General features: G+C 40.9%; 1 protein-coding gene across 2 annotated transcripts in view; it reads left to right on the forward strand.

Moving 5' to 3' along the window:
• The window catches only part of dachd (dachshund d), a 185864-nt gene that overhangs the window by 37929 nt on the left and 126660 nt on the right, over positions 1 to 21275 (forward strand). For both annotated transcript variants that reach the window (XM_053876330.1, XM_053876331.1), the window contains exon 3: positions 14340 to 15244. In XM_053876330.1, coding sequence (XP_053732305.1) covers positions 14712 to 15244 — 533 coding nt within the window. In that variant the 5' untranslated portion in view covers positions 14340 to 14711. The remainder of the gene's footprint in view (positions 1 to 14339; positions 15245 to 21275) is intronic.

A 21275-nucleotide genomic window follows, 5' to 3' on the forward strand; every position in this document is an offset into this window, starting at 1 on the left:
TCCAAGCTCGGGTGTTGAAGATGCTACCTCTTCGCCTTCCTTTTGGAGGTTTTCCTGGCATATCCAGGAAAAAAGTCGTGATGCTTTTCCTCAGAAAATATTCTGTCTGTTGCCTCCTTTTCTTGAGGAAAAACTAGCATTTGAGTGGCTGTACTGGATCGACGCATTTGTGTTCTACTTTCAGCTTTTCCACTGTTTTTATACTCAGTTTTTATCAACAGATTTTGAAAACAAAGACAAACATATCGACCCGGCTGGATATTTCACACACAAACACGCATCTTGGTATCAGCACTTTTTCCTGCTCAGACAGGCAACACCCCGCACATTCTCCCTTCTTAGTTTTCCTGTTTGGTCTGCCCTCTTTACTTGGTCTCTTATCTGAACATCATCCATTCCTCCTCTGTTATCCAGCTGAAACTCTGCACCTTCCCATTCCTCTTGTCTGCCCTTCTAACACACAAACACACTATCTTGTGTCTTATCTGTCGAAGGAAGAGATTTGTGGGGTTTTGGTGTTAACCTGTTTTTGTTTTGGTTTTGTTTTTTAACCAAAGGTCTTTTAATGTCAATTGCTTTGATACTTACTGTGGTTCAGTCAACTGTGGTTTGGTGGGTTAAAAACACAACTGATATGCATAAAATAACACTGTCTTATCTATGTATTATCACTTTCTAGATGATCATTACGCCATTGATCAAGTCTATGGTTGTTGTTTAAAGACGGCCAGATTATTTTCAGTACAATCCGGATGGGCCAACCGCTCTACCTGGCGTTGCTTTAACCAGTGTTTGGTGCCTGTTATGAGAAGTGAACAAAGGCTTGTTGGTCAGTTTGCTACAGGTTTAAAAGTATTTTTTTGGAAACTTATCTAAAATTAATTTATCTTTTGTTTGTTTTGTTTTTTTTTATAGTCAAAGCAATTGAGTTTTGTGGTCGGTAATATATATTTGGGTCTGTTTTGAAGGGTTGTCAAAAGAAAACACACAGAAAAAGAAGCTTTTTATGATGGGAAAACCTTCAGAAAATAGGTAGAAATGTTTTTATATATCATAAATGTACACCAGCCAGTGTGACAACAAAAATGCACCAAATAGTGGCCACTTTGGAGAGGAAGGGGAAGGTTTTAAATCAAAGAATAAGCGCTGCAGTTTGAAATTGAAATCAAATAATAAAATTTTCTGATCAAAAGGTGGAATAATATGAAACTAATTGAATTAGTCATGTTGGATTTCTAATAATAGAGTGAACATGTTGATGAAAGACCAATGAAAAAAAGTCTTATATAGAAGTATTAGTATTATATAGAAATAAAATAAAAGTGTTGAAATGTTTAGATACATTTTTCAAAGGATATTATTTATTTAAGCATTTTAAAATAGCTGGCAAAGAAAGAGAAAATACAATTTAAAAATCCACATTGAATTCCTCTGGAATTCATTAATATTTGAAGTAACAGAGCTGTGAAAAATGAAACAGCACAAAATGGAAAAATATGTCTTTAAATATTTGACCATTATGTTTTAAATAAACATGTTATAATATGATTAGCGTTGGAATTTCACAGCAGCCTCATCGCCACTGAGTGAAAACAGGGAAGGGGCCGCCTGTGGGCCCCACGCCGGTTATCATGTGTGAAGAGCTCATGAATTATTATTACTCTTTTGAAGAAAAATAAATACAATTTTACAAAGCAACTAATTGCTCAGTAATGTTGAACGAAGTGTACAATTGTATTCACAGTCAACACGCACGAGCAAATCTCTTGTTATTGATTTAAAGATGACTGTTCTGACACCAGTTCCCCACGTCCTGAACGTTTTGCATTCCTCGCGCGTTTTATCTTCTGTGTCCTCGTCTCAACTGAAGTCTGTGCAGTAAACGAACAGTCCTGTAGAGGTCACTATTGTGTGGCATCTTCTCGCCAACCTCCTTCTGCGCGTCTGCAGCCGGTGTGACATTGAAACAGACCACGAGAACGTGAGTGAGGGATTACAAATTTAATTTTGTTTGCAGAGGCAGGATGTCTAGAACAAACAATATTGCTGTAGTGGGAAAGGTTTGTTTGGTTTTTAATCTGCACTCTGATGATCAGTCATTATGTTTTACGGCGGCGTTAATCGCGCTGCACCCGCCAGTCGGTTCATTTTCCAGCAAATAAGGAATGTTATGTACATATGTCTGAAGGTTTCTGGTTGGATTATTCCTTTCCTCTGAAAAAGACACATTATGTTAATCTGAAAATCCCCATATTTGTGTATGGAGGAGATGACTGTATTAGCAATTAACAGTGGGTTTTATTAGCGAGAGCACTAATTAGACACAGGGAACGAGTTTGTCTGGAGCATTTGTATGTGCCATTTAACTCTAAAGCACTTGTTTACAGTCGCACATGTGAGTCGAGTCTTTGGTATTAATCACGAGCACAAGAGCCCAGATGGTACAATCTCGGCGAGCTTGAATTAATATGAAAGGTTGAATTGCAGGGAGATTCTCTCAAGGACCTTTGAAGAATGACATGAATAATCATTGTTGTTGGATGCGTAGTCTATTAAGACGGCGGTGGACTGTGGCGCAGCCGGCTCGGATATCATAGCACATGATGCAGCGCTGCCAAGATGTTTCACGTCTTTTATATTCATCGGAGAGAGCAGTGAGCCGTTTAAATTAGACTTATTTTCGGTAGTCAGTGGATCCCCTTGCATCATGGCGCGAAGCATCAGGCTGGAGGATTAGTTCGCCGTGGTTTTTTGAGGAGCTGAAGCTAGGCTTGTGCAACAACTCTTTTTTTTTTTGGGCTGGGTCGGAATGAGGATCAGCTCTTCTAAGTATAAGGCTGGTGGGAGAAGGTTGGGGATGAGGTCCTTCATGTATCTTGGGGTCTTGTTCATGAGTGCGGGGAGGATGGCATATGCCGAAAGCCAATGCTGGTGTCAGCAGAAAGGTCAACATCATTAGCAGTGGCATGTGTCTTCCCAGACTTGCTCATAGCAGAACAACCTCACATCCAAATTGAGATACCAGTTGACGCTCAGTCATTTTCAGGATGCCCCCCGAACCTTTCACAGTGAGGTGTTCCAGGCGTATCCAAAGAGAAAACCCAGCACAAAGTTTTATTGCCTTGTAGTGGGGTTTCGTGGAGATATTTTGTACCGTTGTATCACTTATAGTTTCCTTTCTGTGTCGTCATGGTCCTTGATAAACTCAGAAGAGGATCAATAAAGTTTTATCTTATCATCTCTTGAAGGGAACGCAATGTCATGTGTCTTATGTCTTTCAGTACATGGTATCACTCGTGGAAAGGGGAGCAATGACTGGAGCATGAGCCCTGTCAGTAGAGAATTACCATGATTCTGGATAGCAGGTGTCAAAGATCGCAGCTAGACTTTAGAAAATGAGGTGACAGGTTTCAAACCTAAAGAAATCTCAAAATGAGGAAGGAGTATAGAGGGACGAATTAAGCGTTGACCCACGTATAATAAAACAAACGGTTCAGTGTGGAGCCCTCGGTTAAGAGGCCTGTGGGTGAGTATGGTTTGGTGAAGAAAGAGCTGAGCTAAGAGGCAAAGCGCTTGATAAACTCTTCCTGAAGTGGTCAGCGATTTCCTGCGACAAGTCGTGTTAAAAAGTTGGTCGGGCTTTTGGGGGAAGGTCTAAAGTGTGTGTCAAAAAAAGGGAGCAATGACTGGAGCATGATCAAAGACGAGAGAGAAAGGTGGGCTTCTGGCTGCTGCCCCCACGACCTAAACTTAAACCTTTTTTTAATCCATTTTCATGCCCAGCCATAATACATCCATGACAAGATGTGTCTTGAGAGGTCTACCGTGTCTGACTTGGAGGAATTGACCTTATAATTCCCCTCAAAATGCTACATTCGCTAAACAGTGGAAAATGAATAGAAGTCCTTCATCCCTCGACTGAGACATTTAAGCTAATGTTTCATATTGGCAATACTGTTGATGAGAGCTACCGGAAACCCCACAAATATTTGTGAAAATGAAGATATTAAACTTTAATCACAGTATCTGAGAAACAAATTAGAGCGCATGTTAATGGAAAAAAAACAAAAACCAAAGCACTCTTTGATCTAATCTGAAGTCATTATACAATCAGTAATAACTTAGATAAAAGGTCAACTTGACCCAGATATTTTAAATCGCCTCGTAATGTTAATTTTAGATATCGCATCTGTTGCTCCAGCCTGAATAATGAATGTGAGTATGATTTAATAAAGCGGAGAGGGAGAGGAAATTAGAGTGTCAAATAGCAAAAATGTTGTGTATACCTCTTTAGTGCGATTAAATTACGCTTCAGAAACGGAAAGAAACAGCCGAACTGCCCTTTATTAAATAAATATAAATCCAGGCACTGCTCGCTGACAACACATCAGGGACTCCTATTTATATTGTGCTCTGTCGAAAACAGTCGTTCTCCACTTAATGTATTCCAGCTTTGCCGATTGTCTGACTCTAAAGGACATTGCATCTCATTTCTTGTCGCTTGTCTCTTAAATTCCTAAAGGTACAATTAGCATTTTGTCTGAGTGAAATGTTGAAAGGTTCATGGATTGATATTTGCAGCAAAAAAAGTGTAGCAGGCTGTTTGCCTTTTTTCAAAATGCAAATTCTGACATTTATTAACTTTTATTGCAGATACTGTGTTTATGGATTATAAAACTCAGCATAGATCAAGCGAGAATAAAGTCAAATTACAATGTTTAAACAGAATCCAAGTGGCAAAGCAGCAAGTGTGTAATTTAGTGTTGTGTGGCAATGAAAATGTTTTACGGGGGCCTTGATTTATGTCCTGTGCATGGCATTTCTAATGAGCGAGAGCAACATTGCGGTGTTCCAGGAAACTACATTTACAGCAGATCTTTTTTTTTTTTTCCCCTGTGAAATAATGTCAGCACTTTCCCACCTTCAAAGTCCTTTTGTTTCCAGATCTATTAACAATTCTAATTGTACAGGAACACTTGTTAAGTACGGCTGGTAAATAAAACAGGAAAGGCATTATTTCCTTTTAGTGCAGATTAAAGGTACAGCGATGCTGGCTGGACCCACAGTAATGAGGTATTAAATAAAAACGCTGGCAGGGAATTTACACCGCTCACTAGTTTAACGGCACCAAGCCGTTGAGTTTCCTTGATGTTAAAGAGGAACATTATTTCACTCGCTAATGAAAAATACATCTTTCCACCCTCCTATCTGTTAATTAACGTGTTTGTGTGAAGGGATTTTGAAAACGGCATACAATCGCTTTCAATCTGATTAAAGTAAGTGATACATAATAGGGAGGTTGTTTTCTTTGGATCCTTCTGTTAATTGAATGGCTTTGTATGGCCCGGAATGCGGCTCCCCGTCACAACAGTTAGCTGCTCGGGATACCCTATCTTAATTACGGATCGGCCGCCAAATGTGGTTCAATTTCCTCAGCAGGACAGTTTCTGTTAACTGTTATTTTTAAGGCCAATAACCATGTCAAAGCAATGGATGATTAAAGCCATTAAAGTTGCCCTTTGTTTTCAAAGCAGGGCGAGATAGGCCGCTCTGTTTGTTCAGCATTTATCAAACATTTACAAAATGGAATTGAATCTGTCATCGACGAAGTTTTCCAGCGACGATTGCCTTTTAGCACGGCAAACACTCCACCGACGTCTCGCCGCTCATAGGTGTGATGAGCCCGTTTGATTTCGTGACGGCAAAGTAAAACCCTGTGCCAGAGAGACGGCGGATGAGAGCGAGGGAGAGGGGGGGAGGGGGGGTTAAATATAATTTTACCATCAGAATTTCTCAATTAGCATACCACATTTTCTCCATTAGATAAACTGCCTTTAGAGAGCCGGCTGGTTTAATCTGTTTAATGTCCGTGTAAACTATAATCTCCTGATTCTAAAAAGAAATCCCTTAAGGACATCATTCGCGTACACTCTTCATAAGACAAGTTTTTGAAAGACGCCATCAAGTGCCGCTTTTAAAGAGGGATTGTGCTTCCATTTCTGTTGGTTTGTGCAAGTTGTGGTTTCACTTGCTTGGCTTTAGCTAATCATTACTTATTACGCTTTTACAAGCTCGCCCTTAATTGACTATAACACGCACGCGTGCGCGCACAGACGCACACAAGGGCTTTATTGTACGTTGTTTTGATAGTAGGTTCACTGCTCAGTGATTTTGAAGTCTTTAAAGTTATTTATTAAGTTGTCCATTAAATGGAAAACTGCGTGGATTTCATTGAGTTTTTGGTTTGTTGCTTTGTGACATCTCTCCAAGGAGTCTACGTAGCATATGACGCATTTAAAACTGCTGCTGTTGAGATTACTGATGTGTCATTGTATAGAAGACCAGATGCTATGTTAAGATGCTGCCGAGGAATTAATGAGGCCATAAAACATATGATTACCAGCCATTCACAATTAATCAAACAAACTTTTGGGGGAGAGGAGTGTAAGAATAGTAAGAGTGTATTTTTTCATGTCTAATACCGGTTGCCAGGTTAAAGAGATGAAGGGCTCCTGATTTTCCTCTCCCTAGAAAAGTTCTCCAGCTCTCCTGGGGAATACCAAGACATTCCGTGGTCTACAGTGAGATAATCTCACCACAATATCCTGGGTTTGCCCCAGAGCCTCCTCCCAGACCACGCGTATCACTCATTTCTTTGATTACATTTTCTCCCAGAAACAGCAATTTAGAGTAGTTTATGTAGCTTGACCAGGAAGTCAATGACATTGTCTCCTGGCTCAGCTCATTCTTCCTCAAACTGGTCCACTCTAGGGCTTCCTCCTCACACTTAACTACTATCTTTAGCATGGATTAAGCTTGTTTCGCTATCTGCAACGCCATTTCTGTGGGTCAGGGTGGCGATGTGCCTGAGTTTGATGGCAGGGAAGATAAAAACGGTCACGCTCCTCTTTATGGTACCTTAAAAAGAGTTCTGCCGGACTGATGGTGCGGAAGCACGGACATTTCAAGTCACATTTCACTAGATATTGGCAAAAAAAAAGCTCCCTGTATGCTGGTATTATTGTACATGAGGTGCTATACATACCAAGAAACATCTAATGTGCAGTAGCAATGAGAGCGCACAACACCTCTTTATGAACCTCTCATGGGTGAGGAAACCTCGAGTCACCAAAGTACACTTGACGATAGTCAATATGTGTTGCTTTAGGAGTGACAATGTGTTGGTTGTTGAAAGGTTTAAGATGCTATACTCACCACCGATCTTTGACCGCTATGTCTAGTGTAGAAAATGGTGAGCGTTTCTCAATATAAACGTTTGTCTGGGTTCATTTGAACTGACAAAGGTGGCACAAGCCGAGCGTCCTCGCGTACGTCCACACCAGAATGCAGTGTTTACCTTTGCCTCCGCTGCGGTCTGGATCTGTTATCCAATTATATGATGAGCATGGTGGAATCAGAGCGTTTACATGCAAATCATTGGCTTCCATCACACACTGCAGGCTGTATGAATTAGGGCTGGCAAACACGGTCTCATTCTCCTTGCATCACACCAAGAGTCACTCCATTGATTACCCTTCCCCGCTCGCAGGAAATGGCTCATGCATCTCGTGTACATTATAACAAATGTTCTCTTTGCATTACAATTGAATTGTGATTGTTATGTTCAATCAATGGGGAAAGGTCATGGGATCGCTCCTGCCAGCGCTTTAATGGAGAAGTCGATGAGGATTCATTTTAATCACTGCGGCAGTGGCAGAATGAGCACAACACTGAGAGACTGTCAATGGCCCGGTAATTACCGCTGTTTATACAGGTTTCTGCTTTGGCAATTTAGATATCCACAAATCTCTGTTTCTCGCGCCGTGGCTATATTGGGAGCTGCGTGATGTCAAGTGAAGCACTGTCGGACGTGGCCCGTGACTGCCCTAATTGTGAGTCGGGCTCTTTGAAAATGAACTGAGCTCGATTTGTCCCTCTTTTGTGTCGTCATGTTAGCAGCAGAGAGCGGTTGTTTGACACATTTCTGTGAAGGCTTCAGCCAGAACACAGGCCCTTTTATGCTTTATTTGTGTAGTGAAAATACATTTCAGCCATTGTCGTACTGTTGTCTAACACATTCATTGTGTAGAAATTGTTTTCTTCTATCAATGCTTTTCTGCTTATTCCTGGCCGCAGTAAAGTGGACCAGACTTCCCTCAATCTATGAACCTCCGTGAGAAACAGAGTTTACCTTGATATTCTGTCCTAAGACTTATTAAGACTTGTCTGGAGGAATTCTGGAAAAGATTCCCAAGCCAGCAAGCTGGTCTTGGATGGCTGAACTTCACTGCTCACCCTATCTCAATTGTTTATCAACCTCTCTGGGTCGGTTTCTTCTTCTTACACTTCTACTTCTACCGCTTCCTCAAGGAATCGGATGGTGCCGAAAATCGAAAGCTGAAAAGTGAATTGCTTGAACAATATGTGGCATTTCTTCCAGGCTTCTCAAGTCTGTTTGGTATTGTAAAATGTTACCTCTGAGGTTAAATTAACTGCTGTTTGTTTACTGATTTGCCGAGTAGCGTACCGAAACTTTGGACGTGTAGCATGAGTCACCTAAGGGAACGTCGACTATGATGCCTAATGAAGTGTTCCAGCAAAGCCTAGCAAAGAAATTTGAGGTCTCTTGGTACTTCATTTTAGTTTAAATTGTTAGAATTGCTGGTGTACTATTTTGTTCACCACATAAGCATGATAATGCAACACACATCATATTACGTCTGTGCCGTATCCTGAAGTCGTGGGCAGTGCATTACGCAAAAGAAAGACGAGGATGGAGTTAGGTAAGCCATGGATGGTGCTCCTTTTCTTCTACATGTAATGATGTGTCAATTTGGGGCCACATTAGGAGTTATGTGTAGGCGGTTATATATATTCCACACACACCCCTGGAACCCTACACAGGAAGGAAAACATGTTTTACTTCATTGAAACACCTATGTGTCAATATGCAATGCTGAAAGCTGCCTTTGGTGTCAGTATTGGATGCAAAAGTCCACCTCTCAACATCAATATTTTACGCCTTGGGAGTGAGGAAGGGTTGCGTTATGTAGTGAAGGTCCTCAAAAAACACACATTTTAACTTCATAGTCAGCTGACGAACGGCAACACATAGTGGTGGAAGTTACCCACCACACGTCTGACCTCTTGCTGAAACACCACCATGCACATTTCACCATCCTTTGCACAACTTCTCACACTGCCTCCTCTTTCTTCTGCTTGCTTGTCTTTGCAGATTTCCTTGACAAATCGCAACATTCACCCAACTAACCATTGAGTAACAACCTCCTTGACAACACATGTCAGGGGAAGCGCGGTCCTCAGGTCTTCTTCACTACCCTCCTTTCATTTATCAAGTTTGCTGCCAAAACGTTTCCAAATTGCGAAAGACGCCCCTCAGCAAGCGTGTCTGACGTACAACTCTGGGTTTGACTCACAAGTTGGCCTGAGATTTCCCCGAGTTAAACTCAACTTAAGATATAAATCAAAACATTCATTACAGACATCTCAAACGACGACCTTTAATTTAAGGTTTCGTAATGGGCACATTTCTCACCATTTACAGAGTTCTGACATCGGAGTGGTTGATTGCTGAGGCTTTTATTGACATCTTCAGTCCATGACAAATCTGAGCGAGCGTTTGAGAGCCCAAAAGTAATTTATTTAACTAAACCAACTGAAGTCCAAGCAAAACAAATGTTCAGTGAAGCATGGGATGAGATTGTCAGTGGTGCCAGTGATGGAGAGCGAGCATGGATGTTGTAGAACAGAAAAAACAAACAAATGAGAATCACAGATGAATTAGTGGCATCCACGAACCGAGGAGAGTCGATGTGGAAAAATTAAAAACAATGGTCTCTCATATTGATTTGATGAATCTGTTTACAGTGCGGGATGTGCTTTATGAGTCAGAGAAGATGCGTCTTCACAGCTACTGGGGTTTATGTTGCTGCGAGTATGAAAACAAAATGTGTTACATATTAAAGAAGGGAACAAGCTGGTTTCGAGCTCAGCCTCCCATCTTGGGGTGGGAGAGGTGGGGTGCAGCGAGTAATTTAATTTGGGTAACCATTATTTTGGAATGAGTTTGAAGGTGGGGGATTTAGTCTATGGACTGATAATGAATTCCAAATAGAGGGTGACAAGATTGGCGATCACTGAGGAGTACTGTGGGGTTGGAGGAGGTCGGGGAGGTATGGATGGCGGTGGTTCGAGATGGCTTTGTGTGTGTGTTTGAATGGTAGTATTCAGAGCATGTGTCACGTTACATGGTGAGGGAAGTTCCCATCCAACTTCTGCCGTCACCTGCAAGAGTTACAGCAGAGGACCTGATGGTGATGAAGATAGCGGGAGGAATAGTGATGATGGTGGAAGAGTCTAGAGCTAAAGGAGTATACAGGTGTGATGTCATGAATTATCATTGGCAAGATCCTAGATACAAGACATTGATTCATCTCTTTGATTTTCTGAATATAGATCAGTTTCACATGATGGATTGTTGGTGACTGTTTCACTCATTCAAAAAGATACATGCATTTTTGAAGGGCCAGACCTGTTTGTCAAAGAAAAGCACTGAGACTTGGGCCTTGCAGGTGAAATCACATGGCTTTATTAAACGCGGCATACAATCAAATCAATTTCCCTGATTCTGGAATTGTGTTAGATGATGCCCAAAAATACCGTGAGTTGAACCAATGTTATGAGGGTAGAGTGCCCAACTGTTCTCATAGCAACCCAAAAATAATGTCAAGGGAACAACACATTTTTTATTCACAGTCACTCTAGGGGTGTAAGGAAATATTGCATGATATTGTAATGATATGTTACGTCTCCTGTATTGTTTTTCCAAAGATAAATATTTGGATATTCTGTTGCGTTTGTCATTTGTGGTAAATTCTACTAGTGTTCTCTTTCTGTACACAGCGTTATTCTGTTCATTAAGGTAGATGTTCTTTCCTCTGTTGGACCACAAAATAAAACTCACGGTATAAATGGACTGAGTTCATAAAAATAAACCTGTTTTCATGCACATTATATTGTACGTTTTCTGTATTGTGTGATTTTTTCCCCCCTTTAATTCCCCTAAATTTCCCTTTAATGTCCCTTGTGAACAAATATTACATAATATCACTGTAGTTGCAGTATCGCCATGTATCGTATCCACACCATATTGCCAGATACTTGCCAATTACGTTACTCTAGTGATTCCACTACAGATTATTTTTTACGAGCTGTTGGCTGCATGCACATCAGTAGAATAATGAATCCTTTCAAGGCTTCCAAGACCCAGAGAGAACTGCAGAACAGCACCAAAATGTAATCCACCCATTTCCCAGATCTGATTCCTTATGCGTTATCTTGCTAACTGGAGGCTAAACACGGACATTCACATCACCTCCTTTTACATTCATCGCTAGTATAAAGCACTCCCACTACTCACCAATCCCATAATGCACCGCAACAGTTTCAGAAGATTTCGATCAAACTCTGGATTAAAAATGATACATTAAGTTAGAGCTTCTGAATCCCAAAAGAAATGGCTGGCGTTATACCTCCCCTTCACCCCCGGTGGCATGTTTGTGTAGGAGAGTGTCTCAGGATAGATGGGGTCAAGGCTGCGTAACCTTGGAGAAACAAATATTCATGATCAATAGGTGCTTTATTCTGAGCATCTAAATGATGCTAAACTCTATCGCTTCCCTGCCCCTGGCCGGACACGGCAGAAACACAGGCGGGAGATTTATGCAGACCAGCTAAAAGGACATTTTAAAAGACTGCGTTGTTTCAAATGTCATGTGATCACGGGTTAGAGGAGAGCGCTGGGCATGCAGAGCTAAGTGATGCTACAGATAATGAATTGCCTCTGAAATATAATACATGGCGAGTGTGATTCTTTGTTGCAAGCTCACTACACCAACGAGGCACAATTAAAGTTATTTATCTCTCTCCTTTTTTAACTCCATCAATTATATGGCGATACACTTCATGTCCATATGAGGATGATGCATGATTGGTCTAATTATTTCTTATTCACCATGCTTTCTAAAGCATATCAATTTTCTTAATACCATGTAATTAAAACACGTCAGCCTGCTACAAGTTGCCGGCTGTATTAATGACTATGAAAATTATTTTAATTAAATAGCCAATTATAGAAAAACCCTAACCATGCGAACTGACATTTAAATGAATTCAATTTAAATTGCTTTTCAACATTGTTTTATCAAAGCTTTATGGGGTGAATAAATTATGACATCAAACAATATACTGTGTCATTGATCATACACAAGTCTCGTCGCGGATCCTACAACGCTTTCTTGATGCCATACATCATATCGGGTGATTACTTTTTGACATAGTCATTTGTTTTACACAACCTCATCCAGATGTACTGTACTTTGGAAAAGTGCTGGTGGAAGTCAGGAAAACTTTAATCGCTGGCAATGCTTCTTCTTTTTTTTTTTACATTCTGGACATTTGCAAAGAAATATTTAAAGTAAAAAAAAAAAAAAAAAAAAAAAAAATATATATATATATATATATATATATATTTAGTTTTCCGACCTCGTCCATTGTTTCCCACCACACATGAAGCCCTCCCGCTTTGGCGAAATGTGTTTCTTCTGAAGTATCATAACATCCTGTGGTGGCTTTTACCTATTAGGAGACTGGTGCTTCCCCCCCTTCTTCCCCTGTATAATGTTAATGAAGTCATTTTTCAGACATTACAAGCACAATGATTTGCAGTTAACCCATGCAAACAGGAAAAATGGTGGCAAACTGTTGTGACATTCATTGTGTATAATGAAATCTTAATATGGTGCATATTTAAGTGAAAGGTTACCAACATAAAGGGCAAATGGATTGCCTGACAATGAATTTTAAACAGCTATTGATTTTACACTAGGAGCTACCTCTTTTCCTGAATGATAATTTTGTAAAGACAAAGTGCTTATCTTTCAGCTGGCTGATACCGCAGGACAACAGGAAGACGCTGGAAATACAGATAATTGTGCCGCAGCCGCATTGGCTTTAGTTAACAAGAATGATTTATCGATGGGTATCGCAGCACATTTTGAGGAGATTTAATAAATACATCAGCATAAAGAGGTTAGCGGATGATTCTAAATTGTCCGTTGATGAGATGAGAGTGGTCTATCTTTGTGTGCATGGTGTCATCTCTCTGTGACCCTGAATGGAATGAGTCAAACTCGTGGTCCGGGGACCAGATTTGGCCCTTCGTACCGTTTCCTGTAAGAGCTTGAAATGTGAATCGTTGGCTCTGAATTAAATGAAATACTGAAAACTCAATGACCGTTTGTGCATGTCCATGTCGCTTACTGTGTTTGGTCATTTAGCAAAGATAATAGATGTCGACACTGAATTCTGAATTTTCACCAGAGTCCGTGTTGAAGTCGCTAAAGATGCTATTGCTAGCCTTTTAAAAATTAAAGAAATGTCTGTCTGTTTGCCTGATTATTATACATTTTGTTCTGTGTAAGTCATATTTTGGTTCTTTGTACGTCATTTAAATTTTTCCTTAGTTTGTTTTCCAGTTGCTGACTTTGTTATTATCTGATATTATACCAATGATAAGGCTTTTTTTATGGCTTGGTCTGTGACTCACTTTGTAATATATTTATATATATATATATATATATATATATATATATATATATATATATATATATATATATATATATATATATATATATATATATATGAAATGCATCTCATTGGAGAAAATAATCATCATATAATAAATAAACAATTGAATTGTCAGTTACTATAAACACTGTATATTCCAAAAACAAATAAACAAACAAAATGAAAATTAATTCAATGAAAACAATAACAACAAACATACAAAGTACATGCTAAAATCGTTTTTGTCAACATATTTTCCACTTTAACTAAGCATGGTTAAATCTTGGACTTCTGTCCTTACTTGGTAGCAAAACCTGATCTGGTACTTTTTCTTTTTTTTGTGGGAGACAGGAACACTTTTTCTTCTTGTACTGAGCTCATAGATTCCGTTTCTGTATGACATCAAACTGTCACCTATCTCAGTTCACAATGCTGCCTTTTTTTTTTTTTTGAGGTCACAGAGATCACACCTGCTGTGGTCTCATAGATGATAATAATGTTTTGAAAAACTTGTTTATTTCTCTATGAGGTTCAACCAAACATGTCCACTTTTCAGAATGATTCAGTGAAACTACTGGTGAGGTTCTTTTTTGCTTTATCGGGCTTGAATCAATAAGTGAAAACTTGACTTTAACAGCAGGACTGGTGTGACTCGCAATTCTCAGTTGCGGTTTCTGTTTTTCCCCCCACAGGTGAATTACAGGCACAAATGAAAGGTCTGAGTAGCACGTGAAGATCGAGGAGCCACATGGAGAGGTCTGCTCAGTCCCCTGGCTCCTCCCTCTCTGCACCGTGTGACAACAACAACTCATCCACAGAGCGGAGCTGCACTTTTCAGCTCATTTTCCTCCTGTCATTCCTCCTCCTATCTTTGATCATTGTCCTGGCGCTCAACCCCCCCTCCCGAACGAGCCCCCTCACTCATTTCTCCTCGGCTGCTCTTTTTTCTACTTCCCCAACTTATCCGAGGAGCGAAACTCGAGTTGGATTCTTTCATTTGGGGGTGTTTCGGCAGTTTTTGGACTTTGAACTTCGGCTGCGCTCTTCCCCTCCTGTCGGTGACCATGGCCGTGCCGGCTGCACTCATTCCTCCAAATCCTCTGGTGCCCCCGATCTCCACTCCGACCACGTCCCCGCCGTCCACAACTTCATCGCCGTCTCCATCCCTCGCCCCTCCATCCGCGCCGACCCTCTTCAGATCGGAGCTGCTCGCCACCAGCAGCCCGGGCATCCCGAGCGCGGCGCTGCCGCCCGGCAAGCCCGTCTATTCGACTCCGTCTCCCGTGGAGAACATCCCGCAGAACAACGAGTGTAAGATGGTCGAGCTCCGCGGTGCCAAGGTGGCGTCTTTCACCGTGGAAGGGTGCGAGCTCATCTGCCTCCCGCAAGCCTTCGACCTGTTCCTGAAGCACCTGGTCGGGGGTCTGCACACCGTCTACACCAAGCTGAAGCGGCTGGAGATCACGCCGGTGGTCTGCAACGTGGAGCAGGTCCGCATCCTGCGAGGGCTCGGCGCCATCCAGCCCGGCGTCAACCGCTGCAAACTCATCTCCAGGAAGGACTTCGAGACCCTTTACAACGACTGCACCAACGCCAGGTTAGTGGGGGTGGCGGCGCCAGCGCGTGTTGACAACCGCAAATCCGTGCGTAAAGGCGCGAGGCAGCGCCGCTCTTTATCATTCGGAACATCCTTAATTCCATGTAACAACAGTTTACGATCACGGCGTCGGTTCTGAGTTTCGTAACAACCACTGCAAACTTTGGGGAAACTTGAAACACGTGTGGAACATTTGAGGAACTCCTCGAACTTTCAAACGTCACGATGGGATTTTTATCGAAGTTCAATTAAAATAGAATTAATGTCACCAAAAAAACACCTCAAAACACCATGTATTTCAGGGAGGACAGTGTGAGTAAACACAATTAAATTTAACGACTGTGGAATGAAGTTCAGACACAAGTTCAATGACTGATGCTGGAATTTACCAGATTAGTGAAGTACAGATGTTACACCGGAAGCAGCAGATAAGAAGTCAAATATGTGTCAAGGAATCTGCTTAAAAATTGAAACTAATGGATACAATTGTGATTCTATTGAGCTCAAACTGTGCTTCAAATAGCAGAAGCTATCAAATCAACTATTTAAATGCTTAGCAATAATTATATTTATATATTAATTGCAGACACATACCCACATGTGTATTTATACACACTTCCAAACCTAAAAACATCAGTTCTGTCCTTAGAAATACGAATATAGGAGCTAATATTTTAGTTAGGAGATGTCCTGCAATATTTATTGGTGTCACATGAGAGGAATTTTGCGATGCTTATGAGAGTAAATAATTCTGTTTACACTGCAGAATAAGATTCCAGAAGCCTTAAAACAGCTTACACACAAGAACATGGAGCTCTCAACATGTCATTAAACTGGCTAAAATTACTCACCATTGTTGGGTTGAAATAAATCTGGCATCACAGTATGTCCTTGCTGAGGTTAAACTAATTTAAAGTAGATATGGTTTTTGTAGTATGTTGCTGTAAACATTCATTAATAATTCAAAACACATTTGAACTCATAAGAAACTCTTTATTGGGAGCAGATGAAAAGTTCAAAATTTAATTATTATATTTTTATTGTCTCGGCACAGTGATAGGAAGAAGTGTCGTGAAATATTTAGCATGTTCATAGACATAATGACCAAGAAACATTTAAAAATATATTCATCACATAGATGAATAAAAAAAATCTCACTCCCAAGTGGTTTGTACTTGGATTTAATTATTTAATTTATTAAAATTTGACCCAGTGTGAACACTGTTTAAGAACAGCACATTTTAAATTGATGCCTCTTAGTCTGCTGCCTTATCCCTCAAAGTTTATTGCTGAAAGTTCACATAAACGCTTGCTCCAAGAGGTTGCTAGTGTGTTAATGCATGTTTGTTACACAGTTATAACTTTAAATCTAAATGAATCTTACGAAAATGAACCTCTGAAGTATGTTCACTTAAATATGAATATGAGAATATTTTAAAGGATAAGTCAATAAATGAAAAAAAAAAAATGATTTTAAAGGGTGATTATTACCTGTCATGATTGTAGTAACATAAGCAGCAACCCTGCCAAATAAAACATTTCTCTCCCGCGGATTTTAAAGTGATTAAAGTGGAGATCGATATTTGATTAAAAGCCATTTTCACTGTCCCTCCCGTGGCTGGCTGGTGGGCTGTGATGTATCGGTCTCGCTCTCCCCGAATGGGACAAGTCTGCTCAAATTTACCATCTTACCTGTCAAGGTGATTGATTCCGTATTGATCGGCTGCTCAGAAATGAGGAGGAAATGCAAATATGATGGAAAGGCTCAGATCAGTGGAGTGGTGGCGGCGGCGGTGGGGGAGTAATAAACACTTCGGACTTTTCAGGAGGGAATTATCGCCTGGAGCTTGAGAGAGTGTATCTCAAGTGGGTTCCGTGAGCGAGCCACATGTTAGTTGCCATTTTGTTGTTGGAAATTTCCATTGACAATGAGCTCCACAAGTCACTTTTACACGGAGCGTCAGGGGAGCTGCACCACCCACTTGTCTGCAGATGTATAAGGCAGTGATCCAGCCTGCAGTCTGGTTCAGGTGACAAACTATGTGGTTGAACTCTTGGGGTTGTCAATGGGGGGATGGCCGGCGATGGGGTTAAAGGATAATGCAGTACCTCGCGTCGCTTTAATGACGCTAAAGTGCTGGGCTATTACGGGCACACGGACAGGACTGTAATTGTCTCTGAAAGCAGCCAGGTTCTCCTGATGCTGGGCTGAAATCAATCACTCAGACCCGGTCTGCCTGCCTGCCCCATTTGGAGAATTACATCACGGCACTGCGAGGAGGCATCAGCCGGATAAAAGGCTTCTGTTACTTAGAAAGAGTTGATTTTATTTGCAGGGATGTGCTGCTTTACACCGCTCAATTGCTGCTGACAAAATGATCCGTCTGCGTAAACAGCAGGTGAAAACCAGTTCCTTCTCTTTTGACTCCCGGTCAGATAAATGAGTATCAGAGCTCGGGTTACACAACAACAGCAGCCGGACCTGGTTTGGGCTTTCATGTCGCCTGTAACCACAATGTCACTGCTCTTTTTTTTTCTTTTTTCTTTTTTATCACAGTGGCAGAGGGGTAACAATGAGGAGAATAATACTCCTGTACAATGGGTCGTACTATTTCACATGATGTTTCTTTCCCTCCCACGGTCTATTGTGCTAAAACAACTCTCATTTTGCACACAGTGTGAATGTGAATAGCATCACAGAGCTCGGCTGCGTCCTGCTGCTTCGGTTTGATGTGGAAACAAACAGATTCCTCTTTTATAACTCCATTGAATATATTCCAAAAATGAATATTTGATTATCACTGCTTTATCACAGCCACTTGATTTACAAATAGATTTTAAACTTCAAAAACATTATTGTGTTGAGCAGTATTTTAGTTTTTTTTTTTTTTTTTCATAAAATGCCATTTTCAAAAGATATCATGTAATTGTAATTTACATGACTCATTGATGGTGGTGTTTTGTGAAATATTTTAAAAATTGCTTGATATTTTTCAGAAAAAAAAAAAAATCATGACTCAGACATAAAATGTTTTTGACAAAAATCATTTCACAGATTTTATTAATGCAGACAGAGCTAGGTCGCTAACAAGCTAGCGAATACATCCTCAATACTTACAAGACTTCAAAGAGATCTTTATTCTGATCGCTGGGCTGCGTTTGAATTTATCATACCGCCAAAATAAAAGTGCCCCTCTGACTGATCCTGGTGCAGTAATCTCTGCTACAATGTGAGCGGCCTGCCAGCAGCCCCTCTGTTCCAGCTACTTGTTTTCCTTTTCATTTTCCCTGCGGTGGGATGGAAAGGGTTCTTATTGCTACGTGACACTTGAACTCTCTAAAAGGTTATTATAACAGAGGAGGGGGGGCGGGCGACGCCGAGATATCGCATATCTCTCATTGGGTCTGCTTTGTAGAGGAAGGCAACACCGACGCTGGGGCACAGAAATGCAGCAGTTAATTGACAATCATTGTCTACCCCTGAAGGTTAACCACACGCCCCAGACAACGTCCCACCACTGGGAATGGGACGGCTTTTCACTTACATGCCCTTCTTAAATAGATTTTCCTCCGCTCCTTTCAGTCAGACAGATCTTTGTTGCGAGTGTCAAAAGTGAAGCGACTTCTCCCTCCAGTAGATGACAGCCGGTGGTGCGAGAGCGCTCACCTTTCCCCATTTCTTTCCCAGAGTGTTTGTGCCTAAACACACATATTTGCAAATGACGGTAATTGTTTTGTTTAGCGCTCAGTGTGAGCTGCCACTGAGGGTGCCAGCTTGTCTCTCTCCTCTACTCTGCTGAGCTCTCTTATAATATATTTGTTTTCTACAAGGCACGGATGTGTTTACAGGTACTCAGGGGAGATTTCTGGATTCCATTCAAATCATTCCCAGTCAGAGTGGGTGCTAAGATACCCGTCACCCAGCAACCACATCCAAGAGGGAGCCCGCGCGATAATAACTTCAAAAACAGAGTGACAGATGCCTGATTAGAGCGAGGGAGAGAGAGACACAGACAGAGAGCGGCCAGGAAAGCGACTGGGATAATAGTCGCACTCTCCTACTTTCTTGAAAGTCAAATTGGAATCTGTGTTTATTGAGTGAGAAAGAAAAAAAACCCAAATTAACCATCTTTGTTTTTCGACACTTTTAATCCTTCAGTGGGGCTCTGTTAAATTTGATTAGGAGCAGTACATGTGCTCAAGTCGACTGTGCAGCTGGCAGATGGTGGCAAGGTGTTTTTCTTCTTCTTTTTTTTTCCTCTGCAAATAGTCTCCTTGAATAGAACAGTGGCTTTTCATTGAATTGGAACAAGTGCAGATTTGAGATGTGAAAAGTTTCCTCATCTCCAATGGCACTTTTAAAGAATTAGTCATTGTGACTGTCAGTCTTCTCTTTTAACTTGTTAGAGAGGCTTTGCATGACACTCATTTGTGGACTTTACATGGCAAAGAGGTCGCGGTTGTTTATCCTCCAGTCAGGGACATCAGTTGTCCAAAATCTTTTTCTTTTTTCCTTGACTGGGAAAATGAACAGCGTAAACCTCCAGGCTGCTCACCACGGTCCCTCATTTAATGAATCCACCTTTCATGTACTGTCTGTGTTTTCTGCTGTCGTACATCTCAAGCCTCTGGTTTTGTCAAAATGTTTCAAGGTTTCTGAACGAACTCGTTGATTGTTCAGTCATTCGCAGGGTGACAAATGAATTTTAGGGTGGGTAGCTCAGTCATCTTGGAGAGACTCTGTGTAGAACTCCACCCACTGTGAGAGGCCAGTGGAGGTGTCTTAAGGACCTTGCCTCACTGTTGAAGTGTTCTGGGGGTGTCCAACTGGGAGGCGGACCCATCGCTTGAGAACATTATGTAGACAAGTCTTCCATCTAATGGTCCACAATGTTTGACTAGGAGGACACTTCAGAGAGGCCACGTCTCTCATTTGAACTTGTAATTCCCCCCAAATATTTGTGGAAGTACATATGAGAGGAAGGTCTGGGCTTCTTTGCTCTGTCTGCTGCCACTGCGATCCAACCTTGGTGAACTGATGGAAGATTTCTTAGTTTAACTCAAGTCCTTATTCTCCTTTTTCTCTATATCTTTGCTGAAGTGTGGGTGCTTGATTCACACATTGTAAAGGTCTATTGTTTTTTTAGATAAGCTATAGTTTCAACTCATTTTTAACAGGTTATGTTTTGCTTTATTGCTATTTTCTGGTTTGTTTTTTCAGTACGGATTATATCTGCACTTTATGATCGTGTATTGTTGCAATGACAAGTACAGAAGGACCAATTGTCATTTGAAATGAAATGGCATGTAACACTGCAGTTAGCTGAGCTTTTCTTTCAAATGACTGTGACACTAGTAGAAAACAAAAATATAAAAAGGAAAAACATAATTTAATAATTTAAAGCAACAAAAATGTATTCCACATTTTTTAAAGATAATAATCTAGGTCCCCTCCGATCTACTTAAAATATGCTCAACTTAACCAAATGTATACATGTTCCCCTCTTTATTTAAACAAATAAATAAATAAAAGACAAAATGAATTAAAATGATGTTATAAATCAAGTGGCTAGCCTTTTCCACTTATGCCTTTTCAAGTGTGTCTGTCCTCATGTAGCATGTTCAGCTACATTTGTGAGCAGTAATTCGTACCTGATGTTTTAACCGATTGGCTGACAGGCCTGAAATAGATTTCGGGTCACTCTGATTTCCGCTCCTTCCTCCTCTCCAGATAGCTCGTCTTTATTCACAGCCTCCGTCACTTGAGCAGCGCGTTTAGCGAACATGGCTCCAGCTGCGACGCTAAACGCTACTGACAGAAGTTAGAGGTAGCAGATGAGATTTCCTGATTGGACGAGCATCGCCGGCCCGCGCCTGGCACTGTCTAATATAGCCTCATAGAGAAATTGATTTCCTCTGAAATTAATTATTTTTTCATATAGCCCAAAGCTGGTTTTAAAAGCGGCTGCTGGTTTCTTATTCCCCTCTTTTTTGAAGAATTATTGCCTAATCATATTAATACTTTTGCCCC

The sequence above is a fragment of the Synchiropus splendidus genome, chromosome 10 (genome assembly GCF_027744825.2).
Source record: "Synchiropus splendidus isolate RoL2022-P1 chromosome 10, RoL_Sspl_1.0, whole genome shotgun sequence".
Taxonomy (NCBI): domain Eukaryota; kingdom Metazoa; phylum Chordata; class Actinopteri; order Syngnathiformes; family Callionymidae; genus Synchiropus; species Synchiropus splendidus.